Consider the following 27357-nt stretch of genomic DNA (forward strand, 5'->3'; position numbering starts at 1 on the left):
AAGCAGTGTTAATACCGGGAATATTCTATTTTTAAGTGTTCCCAACAGAGTATCAGTATTGATGTCAGTGCATGTTATTTTGGAAGCTAAACATACTGGTAAATTTGACTGGATTTCTTGTTTTGCTTACATGCATCAATCGTAGGCATATTTGTGAATTTATCAGCGTTTTATTTTTATTACTATATCTTAAAAATTTACAACTATAATTCTACGTATATTTTTAAATAGTTACTTCAGTGCTTATGATTTCATTTTTCTAAAGTGGACGAGTAGAATACAATTATTTCCAAATTAATATGTGCCTTATTCACTGTACCTTGTACAATATTTGACGAAATACAATGAAAATAATACATTTATTTAGTCTTAGTATTAGTTAGCTTTGTCAACAAAGAGTTGGTTTTTGCTACACGTCACACGTATCGCAAGTTTTGTGCTTCAAGAATTCAACAGAAAACGGATGCTGGGAAAGAAGGAAAGGAATACATTTGTTTTTTAAGTGGACGGCGATGCCATGGACCATGCGCGTGACCATGTAGAGAAATGAAAATTCGCTAAGAACACTTTTCTATGCTTCTTATATAGAATCCGTATTGTGACAAATTCTGAGCCATATAAAGTGAGCGAGGATTCTAAATTCTAGAGTCGGTATTTGTAATCTGTGAAGCGATTAATGCCTTGGAGATGATTGAGGGATATTTATACCCTTCTGTGATGTTTCGCCCGCCTAATATCGCAGAAATTAACCTGGTCTCTGCATTGAAGAAGAGACGGTAGGGGTCAGAGTCTCTTGGCTTTCTTGATTCGAAGGGCTTATAATCTCCGTAGAGTACCCTCAACCACAGAGGTTCTTCATACTCGCCACCGTAAGAACCTAAAATCGCATCTATTATCATGGATATTAAACACAGAGATGTGTTCTGTGTCTGTGTACACACGCACCAAGTGTGTATTCTTTAAGAAGCCTACATGCAGTGGCAGGAATTGGAAAGGGGTTGAGTGCAGATCGTGCAAGTGGTGCAGAGGTTGGCATCAAACGGTACATGGCTCAGGGTCTTTCGTACCTGTAAATTAAGATGCACTTCCGGATTTAGTCAGTTAAGGCTCTTTTCTGCTGGAATAAGCTTCTGCTGTGGATTTAAAGCACTTAGTGTTTTTGTTTTTGTGACTGTCCTCCGCAGATGCGTTTCTTGTGGGCGGTGAGGATGGTGATGTTCTTTTCCTACACGTAGACTTTTTAGTTTAAGACGAGGACAAGACAAATTAGGAAAATGACAACTCTTAATGTGATCATGGTTATGGTGTGTTTGTTGCCTTTCTGATTGTCAGAGTAACCTGGTTATGACATCGGTAACCCCGAATGAATATGACTGGTTACAATGCCAAAAGTTCAATTGCCGCTGCTGCGGACTGGTAGTGGGGGTCGGGTGCAGTACAACCCGTGGGAAAAGTAGCACATGGCGGCAGGCACAGGAAATGCAAGATCGGATGTCTGCGCAGGCGTTACGATGTATTCAGACAATTACTTACACTTGTGCTATTGAGGTTTTGTCATAGAAAACAGCATTGCTGCCCTCGCAGCTAATAATTAAATGTTATGTTAATAATGCAGCCACATGTACTTGTTCTACAGTCGGCTTCGTTACCATAACAACTAACAAGAATAGTAATTGATAGTTAGAAACGGCGTGAAATGCAGAGATTACACTCTGTATGACATTGAATGAGATCGGAAGGTAATCATGCCGTGGCCTTTTTACCCGCAGAGACTGAAGGCAACCACGGAAAATGTGATCCTGATAGCCCGAGATTCGAGTCCGATACCTTCCGAATACAAGTCGTACATGATTTTCAATACACCTGTCTCCTGTCGGTGGTGGTGGTAACATTATTAAACAGTTGAAAATGAATGTCTTCTGGGATGTTGCGCTCTGTAGTGTGGTAGAAATCTACCGACGTTTTAGAGGTGCCTACTCCTTCCATCATTAGGGCGATCGCAGGTACCTCTGAAACGTCGGTCTCTTTTTACCAAACTACACGGTGTAACTCAGCAGACAGCAATACTCGCCGCCGTGAAAACTTGAAATCTCACATTTTGAGAGTTCCGCAGTTTTTCAAGAAAACTGCAAAATCTTAAAGTTGTGGCGAAAGAAATATCATTATACCAACATCGCCAGATGTTTCTTTCCTTCTAATTATGCGAGAGTTTCATATTAGGTATTCGTATTTGTGAGTTGTAATAAGGGAAGAAGCAGAAGAAGAAATGTAATATTAATGGGCAGGAAACAGCTACTTTTGTGAGGGACTTGTGCCAGAGACGATTAGTTCCCCAGCCGTTTTCCCTTCAAGCAGTTTAAAATAGGATATGATTGTGTGTGTATACTAGTAAGGTACATGCTAGCGGAGTGATGTATATAGGTCGAGAAGGGAGAGGAAGGGTGGCTGATTCGGATTGAGATCTTCCAGTTTCTTATTCCACCTCCTCGTTTTGACGCAATACTTCTCTTGTAGCGCACTGTTAACGAAATGTGGCCAGAACAGAACACAATCGCTTAAACTCTGTAGTGTCTAGGAAGGAAATAGACCATGATGTGTGATATTCTTTTGTTGCGTTTCCTTCAGGTTCTCAAGGTACAAGGGCCAGAGAAAGAAGGCCCAGCGCCACTTTTTAGCGAACGTTACAGATGGGTACAGTATGACTTACAGGAACATTTTTTCCTATTTTTGATCCTGGAACACACACAAAAAGTTTATAAACATACTTTTAAATCACTCTGTATATCTTTAATTACAGGAACGCCTTGATTAAGGATTTAGAAACTGATTAATTACACGTGGTTCAGGGAATAAGAGCTGTAAGATGGGAATATAGCGAACAAGAGTTTAAGCACCGTACATAAATAACATAACTGAGACGTAATTGGAACATCAAGTCAGTGTCTTCTGGCGTCAGTGTTGCTGAATGAACTCAAATGAAGTTCCCTTGAAACTCGAATAGTTTTCATTACCGGTGTGCTTCTTAAAGCCTGTTCTGCTATAATACAAACTTTCCTTTAAGACGTTCACTGTTAGTACTCCATTGGGGGACATACTAATACGCAGTTTCATAACTGAGTCATTACACCGCATGTGGCGTTAATACCGCTTCCAAAATTGACTTTCAGTTGGATTAGTTCTGCGTTCGTTTGGTTTGTGTTGACAGTACTGAGTAAACATTGCACCTGAATCGATTTAAAATCATTAATCTCCTTAACTGCTCATTATCGTGTTTTGTAAGATGTATAACGTAAGATCCTCGCGCGTGTGTATGTGTGGGAGGGGGGCACCAATGGTAGTATTAGAACAGGCAAGCTGAAGAGATAACGAGGCTTGCTTTTATTCGGGAGGTTCGAATCTTGGCATGAGTAACTCACTGTCTTGGTTTATCTCAGTCCGTCTATACGAAAGCCTAAGCATTACCATGAAAGACGAAGAGGTCGTGACGTCTTTCATGGTAATGCTCAGGCTTTCGTATAGACGGACTGAAATTATATTTTCTTTTGGTCATCGTCTGATCTCGTTCAGCGTCAAATAGTCGCTACCGCTGGTACATTTCTGCTAAATTACCTATGAACTATCCAGTGAAATGCCATAGGTTTCTTGTATCCGTAATGTTACAAGTTGAGTTATAGGTGGAGTGTTTCTCCTGAAGGCTCCGTTTTGAGTTCTTGTAAAATGTCTTAAACACATGAGGAGCAGTGGCCTTTCCTGACGTTTGTCTTAAAAATGCCATTTCTAGAACTCTTAGTTTATTTTAACCAGTCTTCGCTTGGAGTGCTGCGTGGATTGAACTGGAGATGTGTTGTTTCACCGCACTTAACACTGCGTCTCCAAGATAACTTGTCTGGTCTGTATCAAGAGTCTGCACTGAAGGCCGTTCATCGAATTTTATTTTCGTCCGTGTCAGTTAAATATCGGCTTACCCTGGAATTCTTTTGTGTGTTAAATCATTAAGGGCCACAGCTTTTATTCGGAATATTTTTCTTACGGCTTATAAACTACTTGAAATAAAGAGTAAAACTAATTTACATGCATGTCCCTGTAGTATAACAGCGTGTAAGAAGGATAGAGTAGCAGTTTAGGTAAACAAAACAGCGTAGCGTGAATCTTAAGATGACTCAGTCATCTTCAGGTATATTCTTAACATGTCCAATGGAAATTCCACTGAAACATTGCAGTAATACAACAGTGTAATTTTATTAAACATTGGTAGAAGTTGATTTGAGGTTCTCACGGCGGCAAGTATGAAGATTGCTGTCTTGTGGGTTGCTGCCTCGTTTTTTTTTCTGGTGGATGCATTCCGAGGTGTCATACGTTCTTGCTGCCCTCATCGTCAGTAGGAGACCCTGCTGCTTAGTGGCTTTATGCAGTGTGGTATCAGCACTGTTCAGTATCTGTCCACAGAAGATTTGTGCCTGAAATAAAATAAGTAAGATTTGAAGTTCACATGGCGCTTAGTTCGAAGATGGCTATGAGCGCCCTGATGATGGAAGTATCAGGGAACTCCGAAACGTTGGTAAACATCTACCAGACTACACGACGCTACAACTCAGAAGACAGCCACCTTTGAAATAAAATGACATAAAGACAAGTAAAGTATGCAAAGTCGTGGATATATTTGAAGTAGCAGCTTTGAAATAATTTTACTTATTGTGTATATACTAATACACCGGTGCTAGGGCAAAGGAAAATAAGTCCAAAAATTACTCTTGTAATGTGACTGCTAATTTACAATCTGTATTTCACGTTACCTATAATTTATCAAAATCAGGATCTTTGGCCTTACATTCATGTCTAATTTGTATAATCGTACATATGTTCGACAAATAAAACCACTAATCCTTATCTGTGATTTTCGAAAAAAAATTCCGTTTCCTCAACCTTTATGACTGCCTCTTTACCTTGGCACTGGCGAATATTACGGACGATCACTTATGAAGAGGGATGATTCCTGTTCGAGTAATTGCGGACAGTTTACTTGTTTGTTTGTTTTTCGGGCGAGCGGGAGTTGTTTCTAATTTTAATGGAGATTAAATCTGCAACACCTGGGCGCACCATCATTATCTTGCTCAAGTTTAAAAGAGATCAGGCTTTAACTTACAGGCTATATCAGGGTTTAAAACAATTTCTTCTACATTCTTGGAGGTACATCGCAACTAATTTCTTTTCCAATTCTTTTTAAGTTCTTTCTTTCGCTAGCCTCAAATCCTCTACAAATCTCGACATTTTCTACTTGTTTTCGAATTTTTAATTCTGGTCTTGAATGGTTTTTGTTTAACGGCGAAACCTAAGAGGAAACGAAGATGAGCTAATGTCGTTATGCGAATTCTGGTGTCGCGGATTTGAATTACGTTTTTGTTTCTTTTTCTTCTTTATTTTCTTTCTTTCACGTGAGCATGACAGTGCTCACAATGTGTAGGGGAAGGTCGTATAGTATCGGATACCTAAGGATTTCGGGGCGAGGGGAGGAATGTGTAATGTGAAATTAAAAAATGTTATTATATTTCACAAATTTGAACTTTTTCCTTCATTAAACATGTATTTTAAATAAAACAAATTGTCAAAAAAGCAAAGCAACATGTGTTTAAAAAATTGTTTACATTTTCAACATTACAAAAATTGGCGTCTAGTATCGGACACTACTGTGCAGATGATGTTTCTCGTTTTGATAGAAACTTTAGTCTTTATGAATATTAATGTCTTTTGCAGGAATCACATGTGTAATATGACATATTTCCCTCAGTATCGGTGCAGTTTTCATGCGCCTAACCACCACAAGAAATACATTGTATGCAGTCCTCATCGAATATTTCCGAACGGATGATGCACGCTGTTGTAGGTCTTGTGTATGGCTGACTAGTTCTTCCTCCAACTCTTCGGTGAAAGTTCTCCGAAACCAACCAGTGTCGACTCCAAATCCGAACTCAATTTAAAATCTTAAGAACAATTTCTATACCGTGTGAGCCGTCGGCGGCCTCACGCTTAGGGAGATTCAACGACGCGTTGAGCCACATGGTGTGGGAATAATGCTTTGTATGGCTCTGGTACCTTAAGAATACAAACTATCTGCAAATCAACCGATTTCTGGAATAACCATTAGACGTATATTTAAATATAGGTTATAAGTCTAAAAAGTAGTCTGTCGATTCACGTGGTGGTGATGAAATCTCTTATGGTGCCAGTTACCATTTTAGTAGGTTCACCCTTATTAATACATATTGAGCTTTTATGAAGGAGTCGGAGTCGGCGTCGAAGCCTAGTCGGAGATTTTAGTACCGACTCCAGAGCCCTGGTTAATACTGCCCCTACTGTCTGCGCATTCGTTGCCTGTTTATATGACTTCAATAAAATTTTGTACCATTTCTTATCTTCTCCCTGCGTGTACCGTCTCGTGAGACAGAGATGAACCCTTGCAGTTGATAATTTATCTTTAATCTCATCACCACTTCACGTCCTTTTACAAGCTGGCTATGTTTGTTTTACTGATATTTTTAATCTTATTACAGTTTATAGTTCCATCATTATGGATCGGATTTTACCCACTTGACTTTTTTGTGTTTAAACCTTTTTAAATAACAGGTATTTGTACTACCTGTTTGTTTTGAAACCCTGATGCTGTACTTCAGCTCTCAAAACTGGTGGTATAAGGAAGAATTCCAATGTGCTGAGGGAGTTTGTTTCTAATCAAAATCGCATGCGGGCGCATAAGCCAAAGACGATGACGCGCCTTTAACCCAAGAAACAAACAAACAAACATCAAGTCTAAACCTAGGCCACGTTAGTGCACATGCCAGTATATTATCAAATGCAGGCAGTTGGCTTCCGAAGCGACTCTGAGCAATCGCTGTATGACTAAGTACCAGGGCAGGTTGCATGAAAAAGATAAATCAGTATGTCGCCCGTACGAACTGCGGCGTTGGTTAGGGCGGTAGCCTAATGGAGAATTTGTGTTATTAAGCTCCAGACTGAAATGAAAGTAAGCTGGGGGGTGGATTAGTTTGCCGGTCCAGTCAATGGCTGTTCTGATTTGTCGCTACGTTAACAGCTCTGAATTGGACGGAAGTCTGTGGAGGTGGCTCTAGTGTTACTGTGGTACTAGGCACATTGTAACAGATGATCAGGAGGCTCTTACGTTAGTTCAACTTCTTCGTAGTTTGGTAGACTGCAGAGTCGGAGCGTTCGTGTTAACCTTGTTTGCTGTGAATCCCCGGCGAACCCTGAAAAACGAAAAATACTCTTTTACCTTAATTTTGTGGTCTGTTGGTACTCCATACACCGGAACACAACAGAACCAATCAGATAAAATGCGTCATTAGCCATCTCCAGCCAAGCCTTTTTTGCCAGCTAGTCGAGGCTTTCGCTCGCTTTTAGCTCCTGACTGACGGGCTGGCTGATGATGCATTTTATGTGATCGGTTCTGCTGTGTTCCAATGTATGGAGTACCACTGCAAAACGAAAGTAAGACAAGAATTTTTCATTTGTCGTTTTTTACAGTGTTTGCCGGGCTAAGGTGGTCAACAGGAACTCTCCGCCCCTGCGGGTTCTGTCCGACACCAGGAATCCAGAGATTCAAGGAAATGTCACAGGATCTGATACTTCATTTATGCTCTTTGGTATTAGTCTACTTTGCCTGTTTCACTTTTACACTGCCATTTAGGCCTAATTCTGATCTTAGTGTACGCTGTTGCACGATATTGATTCGGTATAGACCCACAGTGTAACGCCGCGGTGGCATGAACGTGCAAGGTTTTAAGAGGTCAGATTTAAGTTTTGTGTAATTCTGGGGTTACATCGGACCGACTCCAACTAAAATTACATTCCCGAGACAACTTTTTCTGTTTTCTGTCTAGACCTCCAGTACTAGATTAATCGAAATCCGTTTTTACTGACAGTGATTCATTCATTCGTCTGTGTTATAAAGTGAAAGGATAGGATCAGTTGTGAATGATGAATTCGACAGGATGTGAGAAGATGAGGTCGCGACCAGTTTTAAGGTACTATCCCCCGACATTGCCTGGAATGAGAGAAGAACCGTGAAATTTCTTAGTCAGGGTAACTGGCCTCCGAGCCGAGTTTTGAAGAACCACTCGATCGCAAAACATCAAACTTTAAATATTTTACTTGTGTACGGACACCGTCATGAATTGTCGACGTTCTGTGCTGTGATGGTGGGTGTTTAGCGGTTTATTTTAACGCCCTGTGGTGTTCAGTAAAATTCGCAGTTGCTGTCGTTTATAATGTCTTGTGAACATGAAACTTAGAACCGTTCTGAGGCTTACTCAGTGTCTCTGTGTCCGTCGCGTAGGCCTGCTTGGGGTTCTTTCTTCTAGGCTGAGAGGAACTAATCATGAAGCCGCGCTGTAGGTTGTGAAGTCTCGGAGTTAATGAGCGTTTTCGGAGCTTTGCCTCACTTCTTCATGATGTGGTGCCTAACCATAGGAACAACTTTGCCTCTATCGCTCTATTTATTACCATCTGTAAAACCTTTGACGTTAATACGAATCAGTTTTCGTTTAACGAATTTCCACTTAACGGACGACTTGCAAGAAATGTTTCTTAAAACGAGGAATGTGGAATTTCTTCGGGAAATATTTGCAAGTGTTGTGAATATACATTGTTAGAGAGTGAATTCAGTATTTTTTTTTTCATATTTTATCACTTATAGTTGTAGAGAACTTCCTGTGTTACGTAAGTTCACTTGTTCATGTGCTTCGTTCACATAGTAAAAACAGGGTGCTGACAAGATCTGAGGGAGGGTAAATAAATGCAGCTTTTTGTTCAAAGCCATGGTTTTGTTATTCATTATTCAGGCAAATGGCCTCGTAATGTTTGTTTTGCATACATAGATATATTAACACATGTTGTCCCCGCTAATAACTCAAGAACTAAGTGACATTTTCATAAAACTTTCTATGGACATCTAACCACTAGATGGAACGCCGCCTTTCAAGTAATAGGCTTCCAGTATGGCGGTACACTGAATTTTTATAGATGGGAGCATTAGATACATACGCATCATCCAGAAATTTTGTGTTTAATAGATTTTTAAAAGGTGTGGTACTTTTATTGATGTTATTTTTGTAAAATTTAAATCAGCACAACGTGTTTAATGCTAAGTATGTTGACTCAAATTGAAGTTATTGTAGCTTTTAGTTAGTTTAGAAGAAATTTTGAATTCTTAGTACATTCACAATCTTTTCTTGCAGCTCGCTCATGCTACCAGCATAAATCATAACTACGGTCTCTCATTGTCAGATAACATGAACAAATAGATGGTTCAGTTTAGATAAGACAGAGAATTTTAAACTCTACTAAATTTTACAGTAAAGTATTTTGACACTAGAGCTCCATAACTGACTGAAGCTACTAAATGATCCCCTATGACCGAAACATGTAAGGTAATGAAAAAAGTTTGATGTGTGAATAGGAACTTGTGCCTCATGCTTTAGCATTGAATTCATATGAATATAGGCTACATTTAAGGTTCTCACGGCGACGAGTATGAAGATGTCTTCTGGGATGTTGCGTCGGAGTGTATCGTGTGATAGAGGTTTGCCGACGTTTCAGAGGTACTCGTTCCGTTCATCATCGGCTTGCGCTGCTTACTCATCAAACACTTCTGAAACGTGGGTAAACCATTTCCAGACTACACGGCGCAACATCCCAGGAGACTGTCAGCTTCACATGAACATGGTTTACGCATGCATGTATGTATGTGTATAAGCCCTACATATATGCACACATGTACTACACATTGGCCTACATACTTGACTTCTGCGCTGTGAGATATTTTATTTTGACATCATTTGGGCAAGTTTGAGAATCACCGATTTAGTTTCTGTTTCCTTCTTCAACCGTAAAGACGATATTATACCTACAGATTCACCAGATCCACCTGCAGCCTGTCCTATATAAGATTTTTAAAAACTCTCATCCATTGCACATTCACCCTGAAGATGGTAGCTGGGGTTTACTGAAACATTGAATAATTCTTAACCCTTGACGCGGCTCATCCCCGAAAGCCGTTGTTGTACAGTTCTTATCATAGTCCCTCAAAAAATTTCATTTCTATCCGTCGAGTGCTTTCAGACGGACATTTCTCTTAAACGTTCTGTGAATCGAACCCGTAAAAATCTTGCCCCATGCAGGGTTTGATCACAAGCCATTCAGCCTGTACTCGATCATTTTGCTGTGAGGACGCTGCTAGAAACAAGGTTTGTTGTCTGACTCGTCATGTCTGAAGCCCTAGCTGCAATCATTCCTCTTCATTTGCATCTCCACGGAGAGGTTAATTGCACTGACGTTACCATGGAGCCGGTCAAGAAGTCTTGGTCGAAATACGATTACCTCAGTCTACTGATCCACTTCGGAGGTCATATCATGGAACACTAGATTCCAAACAACCAGCGGGAATCACGTAATAATCATAGTGCACACAACAATAAGCTTCTGGGTTGTTACTGCCTGTTGTCTGGTAGATGTTTACCGATTTTTCAGATATTCTTGCTGCCTCAGTCACCAGGGCGATGAGTAAGCCGCAGCAAGCACCTCTGAAACGTCGGTAAACATCTACCAGACAAAACAAGCCAAGAGACAGCTATCTTCATACTTGCACCCTGATATGTTACTCAAGAAGCTTTTGGTATGACGTATTTCAAACGCTTTAACAAAAACTGTGACAGGAGCAGTTGTGTGTGTAATATCCACTGGTACAGATTTATAAGAAGTTAAATTTATCAGGCATAATGTAAGAAATTCGCGCCGTTGCCATGTTTGTAATTGTTAACTTAAACAGTGGCTTATTCTAGGTACGTTTATACGTATTTTGTCTCCATACAGTTCTCATGAATGAGTGATTACTTATTCACCGCTGTCAAAAGGAAAGCTAAATACAGATTTCGTTCGGCCGCACTATATTATGTTACATTCCGTAAAAACTTATCCCAACGAAAGTTTATTGTTTTTAGGACGTTTTGTACTAATATCTAGGCCTGCTTACATTAAGTACCGCTAATGTCGCTCCTGTTCGCATGGCCGCCATGTTGGTATTATTGATGGCAGGATATTGAAAAGTACAAAGATGACGTGGTCTTTGGTGGAATGTTTTATGAATGTGTGAATTCCTTCAAAAGTCTTTAATGCCTCCAGGTCCCGCAAGTGCATCTCTCGTCTTCATGCATGCTAAATGGTGTGTTCATCTCATCCTCGATTTCGAAAATGTTGGTTTCACAAGTATGCCCCATCCTTCGCTGTGACGCTCAAACAGAAGTGTGCAACTGGCTCCGTAACCAGACATCCCCCCCCCCCCCCCTCAAGTAGTTGTCTCTGGCTCCAAAAAATTACAACGGCAGGCAACAGTGGAATCCCACGAGTCTTGAATTGCACACGCTGTTTGGCGCCACTCACTTGTTCCACATAAATACTTTTTCTTTGAAACGTTTGTTTTCGTTTCCCATCGTTAAACTAGAATGGAAAACTTATCTGCAGCGGTGTATATGCACTTTTAAAATTAGTGTTATTATAGGCTTAGTATTTATGTTCATTTGAGATGTATGTCTTCTGGGTTGTTGCGCCATGTTGCAGTCTGGTGGCAGAAGTTTGCCGGCGTTTCAGAGGTGCTTGCTGCCTCAGTCATCAGGGCGATGAGTAACCGCTTTTCCTGGTGACGGAAGCAGCAAGCACCTCTGAAAAGTCGGCGAACTTCTGCCGCCAGACTACATGGCGCAACAGCCAACCTAGAAGACCTCTTGTTTGCTGTTTTTGAAAGTTTCGTAAAATCTCCTCTGTATTTTTTCTTCCCTGACGTTTGATAAGTGTAATCCCTTTTGTAGAAACTTGTAGAGGTCTACTGTGCCATTTTTCTGTAGATATGCAGTTCCTATCTCTATGCGATATGGTATCTAGGCTGCCATTTAAGTTTCATTTAATTCGTTATTATCATACTTTTGTAATCTGCGATTAGCTTTGTGGCATTCGGTTTGTGTTTCCATAGAGACCAGTGAGGTATACAAAAGAACGGATTTTAAAAATAATTGGACTCGAATTGGATTGCACATTCACTCGTTCCCTCCCTCATTCAAAAGACTCCTTGAGAGAAATTTTGCATTGCACACTATGTATGACCCTAACAAAGTTTGATGATTACTTCCGTATCATGATATCATCCCGTGAATTATTAAACCTCATTTGTGTATTTTTGTTAAATTGCCCCTTCTGTTGACTGTACAACTCCGCGTGTTGAACCTATATGATTCTGCTGGTTTCTGTTACTTTGTGCTAATATTGGATGGAACTTGTTTTCTCGTTTTTATTGCCGTCCTCAGCTTTACCTTCTTTAGAAACAGTAAAATAAATTCGTGTCCGGAAAGAAAATTTGTCAGAATGTTTTTATCTTGTCGTTTATTGAATATTAAATCATTTGTTTTTAAGATTGCCTTTCTTGTTGTTTGTAGAGGTTATAGCACGTTTTGTTTTATGGCTTGTCTTCTGCACATGGGGCCGATTCTCTGCAATTTAATTCGATGCCATTCCAGACGCGAGTCCTTGTTTTCAGAGGCAGTAAAAAAGTCTGCGCAGTTGAAAAGAATCTATCAATTTTAAATTTACGTTGATAACTTTAATAATAAGATTGTGTAATTGCGTCATATTGTGAATATTATAACAATTATTTATTATAATCCGTCTGATCACAATATTTAAAATTTCTTATAATTAAGATAATAAAATATCATTGATGTTCCATATCGATTGATCGATTTACATTTCGGAACATTTACACAACATGTTTCGGTTTTTATAAAACCATCATCAGGTGTAAAAACTTAAAACTCAATTATGATTTCTGTAGTATTTTGTTGATGTTTCATTACGTTTGTTTTTCCATTTTGGGCGAAGGTGTTGTTTTTCTTAAATCTTATTAGATGTACATATCGGCCTGTAAATAAATGATTGAAAGAAACACTAAAGAATTTGAAAGAATTTATAAAAGAATTTAGAGAATAAAATGCAAAATATATAAATTATAGTTAGAAAGTATCAATAAAATAGAAATAAAAATAAAAATAAAACATACCAAAGATGTAGGAGTGAGTGTCCCATAAATGAAACAATGGACATATTAAAAATAGTACAAAACAAAAAACATAGAGATACAATAGAAAAATATTACATACGTACACCAGTTACAGATTATCTTCACCAGCTATCAGACGTAAGTTACTCCGCACAACACATCTTGGTATGTTTTCGTTATATTTTATATTTTACATTTGTATTTCTATTTATTTCTTATGTCAATTCCATAATCATTTTCATGATAATAATTAAACATTAATTCCACAGAAAATAAACGTCTGAATACAAACAAACAACCCAGCATGAAAATAGAAAATCTACAAGTACACCACAGTTTAATATAATACATTGCATAAAAAATATCTAATAATTTTAAAATATTATGAAATTGATATAAACCTGAAGGTGAGGTCTTATCCATCGAAACATGTCGTTTAATGAATAAAAAAGCGCTAAATAATGTAAATCGTATTTACGATAAAAAGCGCCAAAAATATAATATTTTATACTACATAATGTTTTAATATTATATAATTTTAACAACATCATTTAACTAAAACGTTTGTGTATAGACTGTGAAAATAAATATATATTTAATCAACACAAACATGACGCATTTAAGCTACAAATATAATTTATATATTTTGCATTTTATTCTCTAAATTCTTTTATAAATTCTTTCAAATTCTTTAGTGTTTCTTTTAATCATTTACTTACAGGCCGATATGTACATCTAATAACATTTAAGAAAAACAACACCTTCGCCCAAAATGGAAAAACAAACGTAATGAAACATCACCAAAATACTACAGAAATCATAATTGAGTTTTAAGTTTTTACACCTGATGATGGTTTTATAAAAACCGAAACATGTTGTGTAAATGTTCCGAAATGTAAATCGATCAATCGATATGGAACATCAATGTTATTTTATTATCTTAATTATAAGAAATTTTAAATATTGTGATCAGACGGATTAAAATAAATAATTGTTATAACTTTAATAATATTTCCACAGTTTGTTGTTTATTTAATGACGCTGTCAGTATCTCAGCGTATATAGCGTTAATTGATAGTATGTTTAATAAATTTGAAAGTATATGGAGGGAAGCGGTCGTGGCCCGGTTTGAGGCACTTGACTGGAATGACTTGGGGGGGGGGGGGACCTCACAAAACCCCAGTGAGGACAGACGGACTCCAGGTCAAGGTTTGAAGACGGGACCTCCCGAATGTGAAACAGCAGTCCACTACCTGGGATCGAACGTGGTGTTTGGGTAGATAGCACTCACGGTTTGTATTTGGTAGGTCCCAGATTCAAATCTCAGCCAGGAGACCGGCTGTGCCACCTGGGGATGTTTGTTGTTTTTCTCAGTTCTTCCAGGGAAATTCAGTAATAATACCTCAAATAAGGGCACTGATGACTTCTTTCATATTTCTTCCAATTCATTATTTCCTGTTATCATATAATTTGACAGTATCTAAATGTAAGCAATAGGAAGGCGTAGTTAATTTAATCCGTAGCAAATCCATTACCTAGAAAGTACGTTTCATTACCCTAAACAATATTACTATCTATTTCTTAGATCCAGATATTCATCTCAGTACCAGAATTTTATATGTTCCTTTGATTTTCACAAACCAAACAACATGTGGACTGAAATTATAGTTTTGCATGTTTTAATTTTTAAGTTTTTGTTTGGACACTGAAATGTAATGGGACAGAGCATGCTTATATTTTCTATATTTGTTGCTCATTTAATGCTACCTTTTTGCAGGGCATTGGCGATGGATCTGTGATGTTACGCAGGCTTAAAAAATGGATGGCGAGGATGTATCAGAACCCGCCGTTGAAGTTTCTGCCGTCGTTAGAGTTGTGCAAAGGTAGTAAAGGAGTATTGTCTGCAACACTGAATATGTTATATGAAAGTGGTGCATCGGAATTACGCTTCACAGATGCTTAGCAAATGGGAACATGTGTCATACAGCTACGACAAATGTGACCCAATGTTAGACGATGGTGGCTAGAATGTGCAAGAGTCTGTAACATATCGTAGTTCATTGTTCGTGATGGCCGCCTCTCTTCTGGAAGGCAAGCGATTCTTCTGCCGGGAGTGGGCTTTCCTCAAGTTAGCACACTCTCTGGAACAACGCCCAGTATCCAAAACATGTGGCACGATGGTGGTTGGAGGACCTGGAACAGGCAAAACAGCCCTGTGCTGTGAGATAGTTTGGCCCAAACAGGGCTCTGCCTGTAGACAACAACGCAGCCTGAACAGGCGTCTCCTGGCATACCATTTCTGTCAAGCCCACGATACAACTACCCTGTCTCTCTCAGTCTTCGTGCGAAGTCTTGTGTCCCAGCTTCTCGCCAAATGTTCTCCTCCATCTACAGACGAAGATGGAACTATCCTACAGTCACCATCTTCTCCACATATTCCGAAAGCATTTTCTGCCGCGGAGGGATATGCAGATAAAGTTCGGAATGACCCAGAAATTCTTGCTGCTTTACGCCCGGAAGCTTTAGACAGAGACCCTGACGAAGCTTTAAAACGTGCAGTTCTCTTCCCTTTACTAGAAATTGAACCTCCAAAACAGTGCCTATTTTTATTAGTGGATTCTATAGATGAAGCTCAAATGTTGAACATGTCCGGATCGTTGACTGCGTCATCTTCAAGTCGCCGTGGATCGGTCGGAACGAGCAGGACAATTGCGGAACTTCTGGCGAACCATCACCATCTCTTTCCTCAGTGGCTTGTACTCGTTTGCACAGCGAGAAGACAGAGCAAAACCGTATCACGGATGTTTACAGGATTCCGGAAGATCAGTCTAGACGACCTGAGGAAGTCCCAGGTTGTACGGGATGTTCAGCAATACATTCTCGCCCGTCTGGATCAAGAAGACTCTCTCAGACAACATATTAGTCGGGACACGGCTGAGATGTTGAACCAACTCCATATCAAGAGCAATGGTTGCTTTCTATACCTGGAGAAAGTTTTGGACGGTGTTGCCGAAAATTTCATTGTTCTAAGGGAGATACGAGAGATCCCTGGCACATTAAATGGTCTTTATCTTTGGCTTTGTCAAAGACTTTTCAATCGAAAACAGTTTTCCAAAGTTCAACCTTTACTTAATGTAATTCTTGCATCAAGAAGACCCTTAACTCAGGATCAACTTTACCAGTGTGTGTGGACGGCAAATACCGCAATGAGCCGTGAGGACTTCCAGAAACGCCTGCACCTGCTGCGGCGGGTGTTATCGGTGTGTAAGGATGGCACACTGCTCCTGTTTCACCACAGTTTTGCTGAGTGGTTGTTGGATGTGAAGCACTGCACACAGAAGTACTTGTGTTCTGCAAGCGAAGGTCATGCCATGCTTGCTATGAACCATACACTGAGGGCACATGAACTCACGGCAGATGAGGTACAGGGCTATGCACTGCATTTGAGTCGGCTGCCACCGCTGCCTGCATCTGCTGCCAGTGATCTGGCATCTTCCTGTTCGCTGGATTACCGCCACGTCATTCTGCTGTGGTTGATTGGCTCTGGGGCCCCTGTTGAAGACTGTCTCCTCCAGGTGAGATATTCTGTCACAGTACTAAAATCTATATTCCACCTATACAATAGTAAAATGTTCCAGTTTCAGAATGAACAAACATTACACCCAAATGCATAAGGGAGCATGTTATGAAAATGGATCTTGGAGAAATAGGGTATGAATGGGTAAACTAAATTTAGTTGGCTTATGGAATACAGTGACTGGCTCTTGTGAATATGGTGATGAACATATGCCAAGTGATTATTTCCTTATGCTTTCTTTCACATGTACCATCATGGCGATAGAGTGTAGTCTTTTGAGGTTATGTTTTTGAAGGGAAATGGACTTCATGTTTAGTAGCACTAGCCCTACCAAAAGTACCTCTTATGCACTTAATACTTGCATTATTTAAAATTATGTTTTTTAACAATATGTTGAATGGAAACATTCACAGATATTGGAAGAGAACATTGGACTGAAAATGACATACAAAAGGGAACAACTCGCTGGTAAGAATAACCCAAAGTATAAGCATTAATCACCTTCCATCTTTTCAGACTTTCAAATATACTCTTTCTAGGTGGTTCTCCACCAAAATTCTGTAAACATTTCATGTCTCCTGTTTGAAGTACATGTGTGGTACAAAGTCTGTTTTTCACTATTATACCAATTCTGCACGACCTGCAGATCATTCATCTGCCTTCAAATACTTTGTCATACATCATCTGTTTATGTTCTTCCCTAAGTGAGAGGGCATGTGCACATTATATACAATTTATTATCTTAATCCTCATCTTTATTAACTTGACGTGACTGAATCTCGTTTGTGGTTCTTATACTTACTAAATGCGGACAGGTGGATGGATTGGATTGGGAAGAGAGACTGAGCTCAACGCTGCCAACACCTAGAGACCCACGTGTTGTTCGATTACTCCTCGAAGCAGGTGCTAGGCTGTCAACTGAAGAAGACAGAGGTGAAGCAGGAGATGGAGAGAGTGGCTGTGAGTGTGCAGAAGTTGTCACATCTAGTCAGGTTTGTACTAGATGTGTTCTTACAGCTATGCCAGTTATAGTCTTGTTATGTCTCAGTCACAAATGGTGGAACACTTTCTTAAAGTAGGTTACTGTATTTATTTCTGTATCCAACTGGGCCTAGAACTGGACATTTAGTTCTGTTTGTGCAATGATTGATCTCTCACATAAAATATGTTTTTATTTTACTGTACATTTGCAGGTATCAGATGAATGTAGCCCAGTCGTGGAATCGTTGATTCGTGATCCTCTTGCTGAATTGTTGGGGGTTGTGGATGGGGATGTTAATAGGCCAGATGGGGTTGGACGCACCTTGTTGCACTCATTGTCAGCTGAAGGAAATGCGCGACTACTGGAATTAGCAATAGCGACATGTCATGGTGCAGACCTTGAAGCTACTGATCGCCATGGACAGACGCCACTCAATCTGGCTGCTAGGCATGGTCATGGAGATGTGGTGGCAGTTCTGTTGGCAGCTGGTGCCACACCAGATCATGCTGACTGTGATGGTTGGACTGCACTCAGAGCAGCTGCATGGGGAGGACACACGCAGGTCAGAGTGTTGTCAAAATTCTTGTATACTACATATGTGCATGTTAAAACAAATTCTGAGAAAAATGTTTAATGAATATTGGCAGTTTAGTGTTTTTTATATTAAGAAACTACATGATATAGTATTGTTAGGGTAGGAGGTTATGATTGACCTGGCATGTAACTGGTGTTGCTTCATTTGTTTCTAGTGTTAAAGCAACATCTAAGAGACCACAGATTTAAAACTGATGATAACTTGGAAACTGCAGAGAATAAATGACTGAAAGAACAGGACACTTATGCCTATGTACAGAGGATAGTAAAGCTCATCCTGTAGCAGTTTTCACAAGATATAAAAATAATTTATGGGCTTTATTGCTGTATCATAGTATCAGGGAATAACTTAAAGATGTATGGCTTGTAAGCTAACATTCTGACTGCCGATTTTATATGTGTAGATTGTAACTTTGCTTTGTCTGGCTATACATACACTGAAATTTGTTGGTTTCAAGATAATCTATCACATGCTGCTCTGTCCAATTATTTTATGAAAGTAATTTGTGATCCTTTGTTCCTTGGATTTTGTGGTTATGAAATAAAGGCTACCTTCTGTATCACTATGACAATATCTTGAGTGGTGTTCGTAATGAATTAGATGAACTATTGTGGGCTGTGTCTTCTCTGTCTGAATCTGAGGATTTGCAGTACTGTGGTGTTGACAGATCCACTTCATGTGTATCTGAGTAACTCAGCTGCACAGTGCTTTTTTGAGCTGTTGATTAATAAAGGTGAATGAAACATAGCACACATAAAGGAATTCCTTGCCTTAATAGGCTTTAAAATAAGTTATAATCATTATAAATCCAGAACTAAGCATTCCATTTCATATTAATACATTTATATCTTTCTGTTACAGAGGACAAAGAATTTTTCTGTTTCCAAGGTAATGTCATGGAATTGTAACAGAATATGTTTGATTGTGAAGGGTTGTGTGCTCTTAATGACAATCCCTTCTTGATTGTCTGCATCGAAAACTTCTCTACATTTGACACTTTCGTGGTCAAATTCTTTCTTCGAAAAAAAATTTCAGTGTGAAATATACAATCTATTCTAACATGTTGTAGGGAAATTGAAATCATAGATATATTTTCTACTGACTGTGACAGATCAAAGAAGCAATAGATACACTCATTACACACTAAATCTGGAGGGAAATACATTGAACATCCACTTCCCAGAAACACCATACAGGTTTTAGCATTTTGTTTTTGTGGGTTTGTGGGTTTGTAGGTAGTGGAATCTCTGCTAGAACATGGAGCAATTGTGGACTGTGCAGACTCTGACCAGCGTACAGCTCTACGGGCAGCTGCTTGGGGTGGCCACGAAGACATTGTGTTAGCACTCCTTCGTCATGGCGCAGATGTAAACCGAACAGATGATGAGGGCCGCACAGCACTTATAGCTGCTGCTTATATGGGGCATTCAGAGATAGTGGAACACCTTCTGGATTTTGGTGCAGAGATCAATCATGAAGATGCTGATGGAAGAACAGCACTCAGTGTGGCAGCTCTTTGTGTACCAGCAAATGAAGGATATGCCAAAGTATGTGACTTCTCTTTGTACACTGGTAGATAATTAAACCATTCACATTGGGATGCAGTTTCGTATTTCTCTGGCTCTTGTACTTTAGAGTGCTGTTTTCTTTTCTTCTTAGGGCTTGAAAGCTTGTAGTTCATTTATGGACAGATGTCAGTAAAAAAGCTGAAACATCATGCACCTGGACAAAAAAAGAAGTTATTAACTAAGTTATGGAGGAATAGAAAAAGGAATAGGAAGAGGAAAAGGAAGTTAAGAGAGTCAAAAGTTGTTTCATCTTTCAGAGCATTATGGAGACTTTAGTGAACAGTTTGTGTACAAAATTAAAAGTGTTTCACAAAGTATCACTTTCTCAAACACAACTTACCCACGTTCAACACATGGAAAATATTATACTGTACATCTTATGGACCTCTACTTTCATCAGTGTCACCTTTAACATTTTCTTTTTGTTTCTTCACACTGACAGCATCATCATCATCAACAACAACAACAGTCTTACCTTTAGTTTTAGATTGTCAGACTCCTGAACATAACAGCATGTTATTGTTGCATTCACTTCTCAAACACGTCTAGCATGCTCTTAAAGACTGTTGACAGTTGTAGATTTACTGGCTGTATGAAATATGTGTTGATAGGGAACAGCTAATAGTGGTTTTATAAAACATACATGAAGCCTAAAGCTTAAGTGCAGAGAATAACAAATTGTTTAGAATGTGTTTGACAATACAGTAAAACCTATCTAACTCTGAATTATTGAAAATCCCAAATTATTAAACATAATGATACATACATATGTTCAAGTCATAGTTTATAAAAAGAATCATATTTATTCATAGTTATCAACACATGCTAAACCTTTAGAGATGCTCTGGGTGTATGGAATGTACTGCCAAAAGGCTTGTGTATAATTTACAGGCAGTAAAATATGTGCTGGATGTTGTTGAGGGAGCCAAAATCCCTGATGACTTTCAAAACATGTGATTATTTGTCCTGTCTGGGTTTTTATTAAATTTTCCATGCAGTGTTGAACAGAGTAATTTGGATATTGAACCCCAGCTACTAGAACCACAGGCAAACATATTACTGACCCAACTATCACGGACAACATACGCAGGCCTCCTTTCATGAGATATATGAAGTAACAGAGAAGATGGTGGAAAATAAAATTGGGTGTTACAAAGAAACAGTGGAGTGTCAACACAATGTTTTGACTAGGAAGTCAGAAGCGTCCACTGCCGTATTGCAAAACCAGAGCTGAATTAGAGAGTTTCAGTTGACTGGATTGCCTTGTCAGAGAGGTTAAGGTTAATTTCTCATGGTGGCAATTTTATTTTATTTGTAAATATGTTAAGACATAGAAACTGTAGGTGGTGGCGTCAGATGCCACACAAATATTTGAGGTAATTTCAGTTGATTGTGTTTTCTTTTTATATCTGATCTGTTAACAGGTTGTAAACATTCTCCTTGAACGAGGGGCTGCAGTCGATCATCAGGATAAGGATGGAATGACACCACTGTTGGTTGCAGCATTTGAAGGACATAGGTATAATACATTAATGAAACAGAGGAGGTTGTAACATATCACACATGTGGATAGGAATCTGAGTCAGAATCAGCCATCATTACTCAGATCTTTTGTGATTTTCCTCACTTTTGAGATAATACATTAAAATAGACTTCCACGTCTCTCTCAGTGCATAACAATCCGGTTATATTTCATACATACCCTGACTCACTTTGCACATGTCTTGCAATCTGAATGGCAATGATAATGTTAAGGTAGGCCAGTGCTACTTCCTTCATATATTCACCTGACTTGCCACTTACCCGAACATCACTGTTGAGTGGTTAAAACTTGTTTCATATTCCAGAAATATCATGTTCAGTTTCAGAAATACAAGGTGCTTTTTCTAGTTTTTCTCAGTTTCTCCAGGAAATTTCAGGAATGGTTTCTTAGCCCTAACTGCTCAAATAGTATAGTTGTAAGGCAAAAATCTGATATTATTGTGTACATATATAAATAAAAATCACTAATATTATTATATGCTTCATATTATATTTGCAGAACACTGTCTTACAATTTTACAACTGCTGAAAATGGAAAACAATACTACAGGTGTCAGAATCATGCTCAAAACATGAAACTTTGAAAAAGCATGCAGACTTGTGACATTTATTTATAACCTCAAAGACTACAAACTAGATGGCAGCACTATACAGACCAACAAGAGAGTGTTTATAATAACTTTGAGACTAAAGCCAAATTTCATAGTAAAAGTGGGTTATTCTTCATTGTAGACTAAAGTAAAATTTCAAAGTGTTTGGTAAGGTACATGTGCTCATCTGACAGAATGCACAGCTGTAGGGTTAGAATAAGCCATACCTGCTTCCTTCCCCATCCATTTTACTTCATCATCTGAAGTAATCCCCCTTTTTGTGCCATATGCTGGTAATGTTTGCACTTTAGTAAGTACCATTATGTAAGCTAAGAAAGAGCAAACCACTCATTTTCTCCATATCTTATTTAGTCAAAAAATTCTCTCTTTTTATGACAAAGACTTTTTACCATGTTCACAAGGACCTGCCATTGGTTCCTATCCTGATCCTGATGGATCCAGTCCACACCATCATACACGGTTTATTTAAGGCCCATTTTAATATTATCCTCCATATGCCTAGGTCTCCCACAGGGTTTGATCATTCAGGTTAATTGTGTTAGCTTGGCTAACATTATAAATGTGAACACTGCACCCTTGGTCTCCGAAGATGTCTTTACCTTTCAGTGTTGCTGACCAAACTTTGCATTTCTCATGGATTTTCCCCCAATTTAACTGGTTTAGTGGCATTTTACAACGTACTCTTTCACTTGTTCAGGGATGTTTGTGAATTGCTCTTGGAGTATGAAGCTGATGTGGACCATGCAGACCGTGGGGGCAGAACACCATTGTGGGCTGCTTCTTCAATGGGACACTCAAGTGTTGTTGAACTGCTGCTGTTCTGGGGCTGTTATGTGGATAGCATTGACCCAGAGGGGCGAACAGTATTGAGTGTTGCAGCTGCACAAGGCGGAACAGATGTTGTCAGTCAGCTGCTTGATAGAGGTAATGAATGGTCCATCAAGCATTGGTGGTGTATATTGTAGTTATGTATAAGAACTATCAACAAACTTCGTGGTGCTATATCTTCTTGCAAACTTGATAGTTACTTAGCTGTCAGTCAACTACTTGAGAGAGGTAATGGTTATCAGGCTGTTTTGTTTTGAATCATCCTTACATGTAAGAAAGGATAGTATTTATTTAACTAACTAATTGAAACGGTGTGGTAATTATTCACTTGGTCAAGAAATTTCCTGTTTGTTACCCAAAGGTTCACACATACTTGCCATTAGAGTTTGTCTTGATGTCCTGATGAAATGCTCCTACACTTGTGTTAGTTTGACTCAACTAATATTTTGCAGAACATATGAAGTAACTGTTGGTTATGTAGGATTTGAGGTTCTCATGGCGAGTTTGAAATGGCTGTCTTCTGGATTGGTAAACTACTTAATGAATTTTTATAAAATGTAGTATCATGGATCCAGAATTGTCATTTTGGTTTGTATTGGTCCAGTATGACTTGTACTTTTTACATTAAACTTATTAATTTCTCTTAGAAACAGCATATAATGTTAAACATTTATTAGATGACAAGATACATATCTTATTAAGAGCTACAACTTTTATTTTAAAAAGAATTGATGCTGAAATTAATTTGCATCACTAGATTTCTATTTCTAATAAATGAACATCAAGGGCACTGAGGTAGAAAAATAGTAAAGAAAGCTTTCGGAGAATTTGTGTTCTTTATTGGTGTACAAGTTCCCATTCTTCTTCTTAAGGACTGGATGAGCAACACCGTGACAACTCAGGCTGGACACCATTACATTATGCAGCATTTGAAGGGCATGCTGAGGTTTGTGCAGCCCTCTTAGAAGCTGGTGCACGTGTGGATGAGGCTGATAATGATGGCAAGGGACCTTTAATGCTGGCTGCGCAGGAAGGTCACATGCAACTTGTGCACATGCTCCTTGCTGAACGTGGTGCGCCACCAGACCAGCGGGCCCATGATGGTAAAACAGCCCTCAGGTAAGGAATATTGTGTTAGCATGTATCCTTTCCTCGCATAAGGTCTTCTCCTGTAACTGTATCAACACTTTCCTTACTCTGTTTGGTATGAGGGTGGTTCTTATGAAACCAGTCTGAGAATTGTTCTGGGTAAGAGAGTATAAACCATTAAAAATAGTTCCCATGGGTATTTAGGCAGACATCCCATTTACAAGCCAGCAAAACAAAACCCCTCCACATACAACTCCCTTAGCTGCTGCTTTAACCATTGCACCATGTCTTCATCCAACCTGAATGTACAACTTTTCAGCACTTTCTTTAGTGTCAAATGCATGGTCCAAGCCACTGTCATCAAGCAAAAGCATCCCTGCATAGTCATGAGGAATGGCATGTTGCGCAATAATGCCCGTGCCCATGTGGCCAGCCTGCAGTGTCCAGGACACACTGCACTGGAAGGCCATCTGCCATACAGCCTGGACCTCTCGCCTTTAATTTACATGTGTTCATGTCCCCAGTGCTAAAGGGCTGTAGTTCTAGTTTGAACAAAGATGTCAAGGAAGCAGTGGTACAGTGGTTTGATTAACACTCCAAAAAGTTTTTTTTTTCTTTTTCCTGAAAGGGATCCATTGGATGGTGCATGAATGTATGCCTGCTTCAACTTCCATGGGAACTGTTTTTAATGGTTTCTACTCCTTTGACCGGAACAGGCCCTAAATGTGATTCATCTTAATAGCCCTAATATGTCTCTACACTTGGCCTCTTCACCCTGAAAGACAAATTTCCTTTACTGTCCTCTTTGAGGCCATTTTAGAAAGAGTGTGTGTGTGCATGTGCACATGAATGCACATATACACGTACGTGCATGTGTGTGTAAATGGTCAGGAGGCATGAACACTGGCTGATGGTGCTCTCTTCTTCTCCACATAGTCCTTAATTATCCCATTGCTTATTTATATAAAACCTTGTATTTTGTGCCCTCATAGGAATCCTATTTTTATCCTTGATCTGATGAACTTTTAACAGAATCCTACATAATGACTTCATAATGGCAGGGGAGTGGCACTTGAGGTAGGGAGTGCCTGATGCTGAATTAAGTAATGGACGTAGCTCTTGGCACTGTCAAAGTACCTTGTCAAAATCCAGCCAGAGGGGGGCTGTGGCTAAGCTGTAATTGATTCAGCAAACCAAGAAGGGATATTAAACTGCTATGAAGAAGAGACAAAGCCTTAAAATAAAATGCAAAGATATTACACCACAGTAGGCCACAACCATTTTTCCCACATCCTTCCTGATTCAGTATACACTATCATCCTTCCATGTCTTACTTGATGTTACTTAACCTAAGCACTTGATACAGCTGTGTAAAATAACCCACGAATTTGGCATCATTATCATCATCTGTGAAATTTTGTATGCCATCATTTTAAAAATTCATTTCCACTCATCCCATGCCCTTTTGTTTTGGATTTTGTCTTTGGACTATTTCTGTTCTCCCCTTTACCTCATCCTGTATTCCAAATAATGTCATGGCTTTGTTTTCATGTCCAAAGCTACCCATTGTGTACTGTTCTTGTCCATTAGTTTTGTTCAAGTATTGCTTTATTGTATTTAGAGTGGCAGCTATTGAGGGACACTGTGAGGTTGTCCAGAACCTTCTCAGACATGGTGCTGATGTGAACATGAGGGATGCAGATGGAAGGAGTACACTGTATGTCTTGGCATTAGAGAATCGTCTCGCAATGGCCAGATTTGTTCTTGAGGAAGGAGGAGCTGATATTGAAAGCAGAGATTCTGAGGTAGGGTTAGGTTTATGATTACATAAAAACCATAGAAATGTGTATAAAGTGTGTAATGAGGAACAGGCTTTAAGGGTGTGAGAAGGACTTGGTAATTATTTACAATGATGATAGTTTCTTATATACGTACTTACCTAGTCAGTCATTTGTCAGGTTATGAGAGGTGATCTTTTGGGTTAGTGTGCCAAGTAGTATTTTGGCTGTGTGCCAACAGATTAGAAGAGCACACAGCCTCCATCAGCAGGGCTGAAATGAGGAGTGTTGTAACGCTTATGGGTAGGAGATGGATCAGGCCATGGGGTCTGGCCAGAGGTATGGGATGAAGAGGGAGATGGAGCTTTGTCCAGGCCAATAAGAAACAATCCGTGTTGGGGTACCACAAGGGAAAGCTGGGACAACAGAGAGAAAGATGATAAAAGTGGCCCTTCTGTGTGACCTGATAGTATCTGGAGGAAGTGTTATTCTGGGAAAGAATTTTATTCTGTTCTTTCATAACTTAACTCAGGGATAACCATTCTCTCTGTTGTAGCATCCTGGTATATTCACTTTTATTGGTTCTGTTTCAGCCACCACCACTTACACATGTATGTCACTTTGGTACTATAATTTAGTTCGTATAAGTGGCTTCCCATGGGTTGGACAGCTGTTCTTCAAATATCAGTAGTGGCATTGGGATTTTTGTCTTTGCACATACAACAGCTCTGACACACACTTATGACCTTACCCAGCTGGTAGCAGGAACTTACTCCCTGTGGACAAACAACTGATAATGAAATAAATCCTTGTAATTGATCTTGAAGATGGCCTTTCAGATACATCTAGTAACCCATGCTCCTTACTTGTTTTTGTATTGTGGTGCTTGGATGGACAGGGTGCAATATAAAAAATAGGAAGTTACAGGAGGGTGAAAAAAATTACATAATGGAGAACATTAATTTCAGTTCTGCATGCAATGATCAACTCGAAAAAGAGTTGGCATGGACATTTAGTGTGCAGGTAGAAAATGAGAAATGTATACAAAATTGTAGCTGGAAAGTTTCAAGGGATCTTGCGATACATTGTTTTGTGAGGAAGAATTTTAAAGTACATCTTAAGAGAATTAAGCTGTGCCTTTTAGACTGGATTAAACTGGCTTAAAATACGGTCCACTGATGTGCTTTTCTGAGCATGGTATAGGTCCTTTTATTTTTATTAAAGCAAGGAAATTATTCCTGGTAAGTAAATATCAAATTTAAAGGAAAATCCTTGAGTGAAATCAGTCAGTAATGCCAAACTAGTATGAACACATGTTTTCACTCCTTGTTACTTCTTTAGATTATTAAATACTCCTTTTTATTGCTTACTGTGGTTAGTTTTCAGAACTAATGGACTGATCCATGATGATGTATTACAGGGCAGAACTCCTTTGCATGTTAGTGCATGGCAGGGACATGTGGATATGGTGGCATTATTACTTACCATTGGTAGTGCAGATGTAAATGCAACAGATAATGAAAATCGGACAGCACTTCATTCTGCATCATGGCAGGGTCATGCATCTATTGTGAGGTTACTCCTGGAACATGGTGCAAGGCCAGATCATACTTGCAATCAGGGGGCTACTGCTCTAGGTAAGATGGCATGCCAAGTTAAAGTTGATAATAAAG

The 27357-nt window shown here is 39.1% G+C and overlaps 1 protein-coding gene across 6 annotated transcripts in view; it reads left to right on the forward strand.

Annotated features, from left to right (window-relative positions):
* Positions 1-27357, forward strand: part of LOC110832984 (uncharacterized) — a 108006-nt gene that overhangs the window by 56973 nt on the left and 23676 nt on the right. For all 6 annotated transcript variants that reach the window (XM_022070510.2, XM_022070509.2, XM_087351274.1 and 3 more), the window contains exons 3-11: positions 14892-16689; positions 17507-17683; positions 17885-18235; positions 19504-19815; positions 21261-21355; positions 22687-22913; positions 23690-23936; positions 25528-25711; positions 27105-27321. In XM_022070510.2, coding sequence (XP_021926202.1) covers positions 15184-16689; positions 17507-17683; positions 17885-18235; positions 19504-19815; positions 21261-21355; positions 22687-22913; positions 23690-23936; positions 25528-25711; positions 27105-27321 — 3316 coding nt within the window. In that variant the 5' untranslated portion in view covers positions 14892-15183. The remainder of the gene's footprint in view (positions 1-14891; positions 16690-17506; positions 17684-17884; positions 18236-19503; positions 19816-21260; positions 21356-22686; positions 22914-23689; positions 23937-25527; positions 25712-27104; positions 27322-27357) is intronic.

The sequence above is a fragment of the Zootermopsis nevadensis genome, unplaced genomic scaffold, assembly GCF_977971745.1.
Source record: "Zootermopsis nevadensis isolate Lab colony 2312 unplaced genomic scaffold, Znev_1.0 Znev_ptg000018l, whole genome shotgun sequence".
Lineage (NCBI taxonomy): Eukaryota > Metazoa > Arthropoda > Insecta > Blattodea > Termopsidae > Zootermopsis > Zootermopsis nevadensis.